At 50.6% G+C, this 7,991-nt stretch overlaps 1 protein-coding gene across 7 annotated transcripts in view; it reads left to right on the top strand.

Moving 5' to 3' along the window:
- The window catches only part of SMYD4 (SET and MYND domain containing 4), a 47,022-nt gene extending 40,246 nt beyond the window's left edge, over positions 1–6,776 (top strand). For 6 of the 7 annotated variants that reach the window (XM_033185145.1, XM_033185144.1, XM_033185146.1 and 3 more), the window contains 4 exons: positions 1,180–1,315; positions 2,168–2,284; positions 2,486–2,609; positions 4,792–6,776. In XM_033185145.1, the coding sequence (XP_033041036.1) occupies positions 1,180–1,315; positions 2,168–2,284; positions 2,486–2,609; positions 4,792–4,939 (525 nt within the window). In that variant the 3' untranslated portion in view covers positions 4,940–6,776. Of the gene's footprint in view, positions 1–1,179; positions 1,316–2,167; positions 2,285–2,485; positions 2,610–4,791 lie in introns of those variants that run through there. The other variant, XM_033185148.1, reaches the window with a different exon arrangement.
- The last annotated feature ends 1,215 nt before the right edge of the window (positions 6,777–7,991 follow it).

The raw sequence follows: 7,991 nt of genomic DNA on the forward strand, positions 1-7,991 counted from the left end.
GCCTCAGGTTTTCCCCTCTGCCAGAGGTGCCGTATCCTTCTTCGGAGAGTCATGAGTGGAACGCGGAGCTGGTTGTGTTAGAACGCAGAGCTGGTTGTGTTAGAAAGCAGAGCTGGTTGTGTTAGAAAGCTAAACTTGCAGACCCGAGGTCGAATGTAGGCGATCACACCTAGCACCTTTTTCTATTGGTTTTCTTTTTTTTTTTTTTTTTCCCTGAGATGGGGTCTCGCCCCATCACCCAGGCTGGAGGGCAGTGGCACGATCTCCGCTTACCACAGCCTCAACCTCCCAGATTCAGGCAATTCTCCTGCCTCAGCCTCCCCAGTAGCTGGGATTACAGGCATACGCCACCACGCCCAGCTAATTTTTGTATTTTCAGTAGAGATGGGTCGGCCATGTTCTCTGTGTTGGCCAAACTGGTCTCAATCTCCTGGCCTCAAGAGACCCACCCGCCTCGGCCTCCCATAGCGGTGGGATTACAGGCGTGAGCCACCGCGCCCAGCCTTTCTATTGGTTTTCTTTCTTTCTTTTTTTTTTTTTTTTTTTTTTGTGAGACGGAGTGTCGCTCTGTCGCCCAGGCCGGAGTGTAGTGGCGCGATCTCAGCTCACTGCAAACTCCGCCTCCCAGATTGATTCACGCCATTCTCTGACCTCAGCCTCCCGAGTAGCTGGGACTACAGGCACCCGTGACCACCACTCCCCGCTAATTTTTTGTATTTTTGGTAGAGATGGGGTTCACTGTGTTAACCAGGATGGTCTCGATCTCCTGACCTCATGATCCGCCCACCTCGGCCTCCCAGAGTCCTGGCATTACAGGCGTGAGCCACCGCGCCTGGCCTTTCTATTGGTTTTCGTAGGACTTTTTCATAACCACTAGAAATGTTCGTCATCTAAAGTCCTGGCCCCAAAAAGCGACGAGAGGGGCTATAGAAATGGACAGAAATGGTGCACTATCCCCGTTCTGTTCCAAGAATGAAACCTCAGGTGGGATCAACGCCTGCCTTCATTAGAACTGCCGCCATCAAACCAAATTCTGTCAGGGTTTGGTCGTGATGTGTTATTACAGGCGTCTCTTTCCTCCATGAGGTAAGAAACTATGGAGCAATCCTATAATGTAAGCACAGGCAATGTTGATAACCGACCCTGGCGCTGGAATAAAGAGAAAACTGACTTCCACAGGGAGATGGCGTGCTGCGCTGTGGCAACAGACCTTGTGCAGAATCCGTCGTCAGCAGAGACGACCTAGTCTCTCGGTTACAGGACCTTCAGCAGCAGGTCGGAGTGGCCCAGAAGCTTCTCAGAGATGGGGAACTGGGTGAGACTGGCTCCCGGCTTTGGTCCTCCAGCCCCTTCCCTTTTATTCATTCTGATACCATTTTGGACTCAAGGATACTCAGTACTGATGGAAGAATTGAATGTCATTATCCCCATGCCAGCCACAAGATGGCTATATAGGCCAGTGAGACCAAACCCTGACCAGCCCTGTTACTGTGGGGCCCTTGAAAAGGGGCCAGGTGATTTCGGCTCTTGTTTCCTTCTGCATCCGATTGCTAAGTTGAAGTACCCCTGCCAGCTAATGGGTCATCACTGACATCCGTGAGCTTTGTGCAGTTCCAGAAGTTCAGTGTCATTTATTTTAATTCCAGGGCCTAGCGGCATAACTTCCTAGAAGGGCGGTTCTGCCCTGGTCAGAGCTGGTTTGTGCTGGAGAGCAGTGGGGCGAGAGCCCAACTGATAGGAGTGTCTTGCTTTTTTCAGAAAGAGAGTTGTGGAGCTCCCCATCGCCCTTGAAAACCCCGCCTTAGAGCTTGACGTCATGGGATTGTATTTTCCCTGCTTTATGAAAGCTGACCTTTAGCTTAGATTTCAGGGTCAAGAGAAATCATGGCCGTACGTGGAAGGTAGAGTTGGTCGAGTTGGCAAGTTGATGTTGTAAACCCAGGGTAAATGTGGGAAAGCCTCCCCTAGCGCCTTTCTCCACTGACAGAGAAAATGTAAGAGAACAGCAGCTTTATTGGAACAGACACTGTGGGTTGGTGACAACCCAGGGAGGCCAAGGGGAATTTCCACATTCAGCCCAGCTGATTCAGAGAATTTGAGACCTGGGTTCTCATTTCTAGGACTGGGCTTATGTCTGTAGTGAGGCCTCTTTCCTCTGAATTGACAGAGCGAGCCGTTCAGCTGCTGTCGGGGTGCCAGCGTGATGCCGAGAGCTTCCTGTGGGCAGAACACGCCATGGTGGGAGAGATCGCGGATGGCCTGGCCCGGGCCTGTGCTGCCTTAGGTACAGCGTCAGCCTTCATGTTCTGCGTCAGGAACAGTCTGCTGTGGGTGTTTCATCGTGGCCCCGTCCTTGCCTGCCTGGTTACCCCCCACTCTGTAAACTGACGCTGCTCCCCCTCTGATTCCGTTTTCTCACCCCAAAAATGTGCATCCACAGTTGACTGTGGTTCTTTTCTGGAATAAGACTTTTCTCTTCTCACAGGGGACTGGCAAAAGTCAGCCACCCATCTACAGAAGAGTCTCCGCGTGGTGGAGGTTCGCCACGGGCCATCCAGTGTTGAAATGGGCCATGAGCTCTTCAAACTGGCCCAGATCTTTTTCAACGGGTGAGTCCTCTTCCCACCTCACAGGGCACACACTGTTCTTTTTCTAGGCTCTTCTGGGCATTACTTTTTTTCTATGGTGTTTTTAAAAGCATGTTGAAACTTCTTTATTTCCTCTTTAGGAGAGAGCTTTGCCTGTTTTGCTAACAAACTTAACGCTTTAGAATTTCCTCCCGGGAGGCGGAGCTTGCAGTGAGCCGAGATCGTGCCACTGCACTCCAGCCTGAGTGACAGAGCGAGACTCTGTCTCAAAAAAAAAAAAAAAAAAGAATTCCTCCTGGGAGATATGGGGAAAGCTTTTAGATCTCAAGTGAATTTCCCAGAGAGCACTTGGCCGGGCAGCCCCACCCACCTCCAGGATAGTGTTCCTTCCCGTTGTTCTCGGGTTCATCACAGCCTCCTTGGCTGTCTCATCCCCAGCACTCTCAACTCCAGGCTCTCTGCCTTCTCCCTACTCTGCATCCTGTTCCTTGTAGTGCATTTGCTTGAACCAGGGAATCAGGGCTGATTTTACCCCCAGACATGTGGTACTGCCTGGAGACTTTTTTTTTTTTTTTTTGAGAAGGAGTCTTGCTGTCTTGCCCAGGCTGGAGTGCAGTGGCACCGTCACAGCTCACTGCTTCCTCAAACTCCTGGGCTCAGGCGATCTCTGGAGACATTTTTTATTGTCATGACTTGGAAGGGGGGTGCTACTGGCAGCTAGTGGAAAGAGGCCAGAGGTGCTGCTAAGCATCCTGCCGTGTACAGGACAGTGCACCCCACCAGCCCCAGCAAAGAAGGATTCAGCCCACAGTGTCAATAGTATCAGGGTTGAGAAACCCTGCTTTTTTGTTGTTGTTGTTATTTTTTGAGATGGAGTTTCACTCTTGTTACCCAGGCTGGAGTGCAATGGCGCGATCTCGGCTCACCACAACCTCTGCCTCCCAGATTCAAGTGATACTCCTGCCTCAGCCTTCCGAGTAGCTGGGATTAGAGGTGCCTGCCACCACGCCCGGCTAATTTTATATTTTTTAAGAGACAGGCTTTCTCCATGTTGGTCAGTCTGGTCTCCAGCTCCCAACCTCAAGCGATCCACCTGCCTCGGCCTCCCAATGTGCTGGGATTGGAGGCATGAGCCACCGCACCCAGCTTTTTTTTTTTTTTTTAATCCTCTGTTCTAAGCAGGGGAACCTGCTTTGAAGGTTAAAAGGAAAGAACAGCACACGGATGCACTAATGCCAAATCCACTTTTGCTACTGAGACCATTTAGGGCCCAATTTCAGGATTTCTGGGGGGAACACCTCCAACCTTGGTAAAGCTGCCCTGGTGAGAAAGTGTTTAAAGATTCAACCTCGGTGGCTCAAGCCTGTCATCCCAGCACTTTGGGAGGCTGAGACGGGCGGATCACGAGGTCAGGAGATCGAGACCATCCTGGCTAATACGGTGAAACCCCGTCTCTACTAAAAAATACAAAAAACTAGCCGGGCGAGGTGGCTGCACCTGTAGTCCCAGCTACTCGGAAGGCTGAGGCAGGAGAATGGCATGAACCCGGGAGGCGGAGCTTGCAGTGAGCCGAGATCCGGTTACTGCACTCCAGCCTGGGCAACAGAGTGAGACTCCGTGTCAAAAAAAAGAAAAAGAGATTCAGCCTAAGGCTATGAATGGTGAGTGGGCCCGATACCCAAGACACAGAGACATTCTGTTTGGTCAGAGAGAGGGGAAAGGGCGGCAGAGTTAGGTCAGAGGTCAGCCCTAAGATGGTCACTCTAAGATGAAAACTGCTGTGTAAACCTGTGGTCAATACCAGATGAAAACTTTGAGGCCGGGTGTGGTGGCGCACGCTTGTAATCCCAGCTACTCAGGAGGCTGAGGTGGGAGAATCACTTGAACCCGGGAGGCGGAGGTTGCAGTGAGCTGAGATCGCACCACTACCTGGGCGACAAGACTGAAACTCCGTCTCAAAGAAAAAAAAGCTTTGAGATTTGCCTCTTGTTCTCAGGATCCTGGAGTCTATACTCTCTTTTATAACTTTTTTCTCTCATTCTGCTTTGCAGCGTGTTTGTGACAGTGTCTTACTTACTTTTCTAGATTGTAAGATCCTTGATGACAGAAATGATCTTACGTTCTTCACAGTGTGTGAGTAGGCCCTCAGTTAACATTTGCCTCACGAATCAGTGAACTAACTCCTCTTACCTCCCTGGCTCAGGTTTGCAGTACCCGAAGCCCTGAGGACAATACAGAAGGCTGAGGAGGTTCTGTCGCTGCACTGTGGCCCGTGGGACGATGAAATCCAGGAGCTCCAGAAGATGAAATCCTGTTTATTGGACTTACCACCCACCCTTGTAAGGTCTTGAGTTTAGGGTCCCAAGGGGATTTTGACCCACAGAAAAGGAGCCCATGGAACACAAGTTAAAGAGGTTATGGCCGGGCGGGTGCGGCGGCTCACGCCTGCAATCCCAGCACTGTGGGAGGCCGAGGCGGGCGGATCACGAGGTCAGGAGATCGAGACCATCCTGGCTAACGCTGTGAAACCCCGTCTCTACTAAAAATACAAAAAATTAGCCAGGTGTGGTGGCGGCGCCTGTAGTCCCAGCTACTTGGGAGGCTGAGGCAGGAGAATGGCGTGAACCTGGGAGGTGGAGCTTGCAGTGATCGGAGATCGTGCCACTGCACTCCAGCCTGGGCGACAGAGTGAGACTCCGTCTAAAAAAAAAAAATAAAGAGGTTTTGTTTGCCAGCCAGGCAAGGCGGCTCACGCCTGCAATCCCGACACTTTGGGAGGCTGAGGGGGGCGGATCACAAGGTCAGGAGTTCGAGACCAGACTGGCCAACATCGTGAAACCCTGTCTTTACTAAAAATACAAAAACTAGCTGGGCGTGATGGCAGGCGCCCATAATCCCAGCTACTTGAGAGGCTGAGGCAGGAGAATCTCTTGAACCCAGGAGGCGGAGGTTGCGGTGAACTGAGATCGCTCTACTGCATTCCAACGTGGATGACAGTGTGAGACTCCATCTCAAAAAAAAAATGAGGTTCTGCTGCTGTGTGCGGGTTCTGTGGATCGGTTGTGGGTTCTGCGGACCAGGTGTGGGTTCTATGTAGGTTCTGCAGGCCCGGCATAGAGGCTCATATCTGTGATCCCGGTACTGTGAGAGGCTGAGGTGGGAGGCTCACGCCTGTAATCCTAGTACGTTGAGTTGGCCGGGTGTGGAGGCTCACGCCTGTAATCCCAGTACTTTGAGACACTGAGATAGGGAGGATCGCTTGAGCCCAGGAGTTCAAAACCAGCCTGGGCAATATAGTGAGACCGTATCGCTACAGAAAAATTTTTTTTTAATTCACCAAGCATGGTGGCACATGCCTGTAGTCCCACCTACTCAAGAAGCTGAGATAGGATCACCTGAGCCTGGTAGACTGAGGCTGCAGTGAGCTAAGATCACACTATTGCACTCCAGCCTGCGTGACAGAGTAAGACCCTGTCTCAAAAAAAAAAAACTAAACTAAACAGGTTCTGTTGCTGCTGAGCTTTCAACAGGAGACAGGACTTTCCCAACAGTCCCAAGCCTGGGATATGAGGGCTGGAGGGACTCAGAAACCATTGCACTCAGAGAGACACCTATTTTGGTGGATATTTCTTGAAATAGTTAAGTGGCCTCCAATACAATCCCTAGTTCCCAGAAAAGACTTAAAACTAGTATCTGGAGAGTCTAAGTCCTTTAAAAGGATTTTAGCTGATCTGCAGGCATCTGGAGGTTAGCCTGGGGTTTTGGCTGGATTCCACCTCGCTCAATGATGATAGTCTGTTTCCCTGGAACATTCCTGTGGTTTTAGTCGTAATGAGATGTGTGCACCACTCCAGTGGGAGCTAAAACTCTTAGTAGTTACACTGTAATTGAAAAATAATTGTAAAACAAGAAATCAGTAAGACGGCTTACCTCCAGAGACGCCTGGTTCCACTTACGGTATCTAGCTTCCCTGAATCTTTTGTGAAAATCGGTGGAGTATAAATCGTGACTAGAGAAGTGAATATGGAGCCATTGTATTGAGCAGTTTCCTCCAGGGATGGCGGTTCTCAGTGTGTTTCCTGCCAGTTTTCCAGTCCTTATTCTCTGCCCTTCATTCTGTACTCTTGGCAGAGTCACTAACCAAACACTGATAAAATCAAACTTGTAGTAAAGACTTTATAACACATATGCCTCCTTCTAAGTTTCTGTTGTTGTTGTTGTTGTTTTTGAGACGGAGTTTCGCTCTTGTTGCCCAGGCTGGAGTGGAAAGGCGTAATCTCGGTTCACTGCAACCTCCGCCTCCCAGGTTCAAGCATTTCTCCTGCCTCAGCCTCCCAAGTAGCTGGGATTACAGGCGTACACCACCACGCCCGGCTAATTTTGTATTTTTAGTAGAGACAGGGTTTCTCCATGTTTGCCAGGCTGGTCTCGAACTCCCAACCTCAGGTGATTCAGCCTCTCAACGTGCTGGGATTACGGGTGTAAGCCTGGCCTTTTTTTTTTTTTTTGAGACAGAGTCTCTGTCACCCAGGCTGGAGTACAGTGGCACAGTCTTGGCTCACTGCATCCTCCACCTCCCGGGTTCAAACGATTCTCCTGCCTCAGCCTCCCTAGCAGCAGGGATTACAGGCATGCGCCACCACACCCAGCTAATCTTGTATTTTTAGTGAAGACGGGGTTTCTCCATGTTGGCCGGGCTGGTCTTGAGCTCCCGACCTCAGGTGTGCCATCCGCGTTGGCCTCCCACAGTGCTGGGATTCCAGGCGTGAGCCACCATGCCCGGCCCTGAGTTCTTCTCTTTGTTGTCAAACCTAAAAAGACTCCTTTTCTCTACCAGACCTCTCCAAGCTGGCGAGTCGAATACAGACAGTATGAGAACCGGGGGCTGCAGGGGATTCGTTGCTGTTTGTGGTTCCGATTTTAAGAGACCGAGGGTAGGGATGACGGCTCCCTTCCACCAGGATGTGTAGCAATAGCCCAACCCCATTCCAGTCAGAAGGGTACGGGGTTCCCTAGGTCGTTCGGAACCCTGGTTGCTGTGTTACCACTGGTGACCAAGTAGCTCGGGTGCATTCGTGGAAAAGAATGCCAGATCCACGCTGCTGCTGAGAGATTACCCACCCTGAGTGTGCCCAAGAAGTGCCCGTCGGTGGCCATTGTATTATGATCAGGAAATCAGTAGCCCCAGAGATACCTGGCAATAGCTTTTTGGGAATCTGGAATACAATTAGCACTCAAACATCTGTAGAATGAAGGGCCCCAGAATATCATTTCTCCTCCTGTCTAATATTCTGTGGCAAGGGAGAAGACAGTGACTTTTTTTGGTAGAGCTTTTTCAAGAAGAAAAAGTTTAGTCCTGTGGACAGTTCGATAGTTATTCTACTTCAAACACTGGGCGTGTTT

Source organism: Trachypithecus francoisi, unplaced genomic scaffold, assembly GCF_009764315.1.
Source record: "Trachypithecus francoisi isolate TF-2019V2 unplaced genomic scaffold, Tfra_2.0 Lachesis_group20, whole genome shotgun sequence".
NCBI lineage: Eukaryota > Metazoa > Chordata > Mammalia > Primates > Cercopithecidae > Trachypithecus > Trachypithecus francoisi.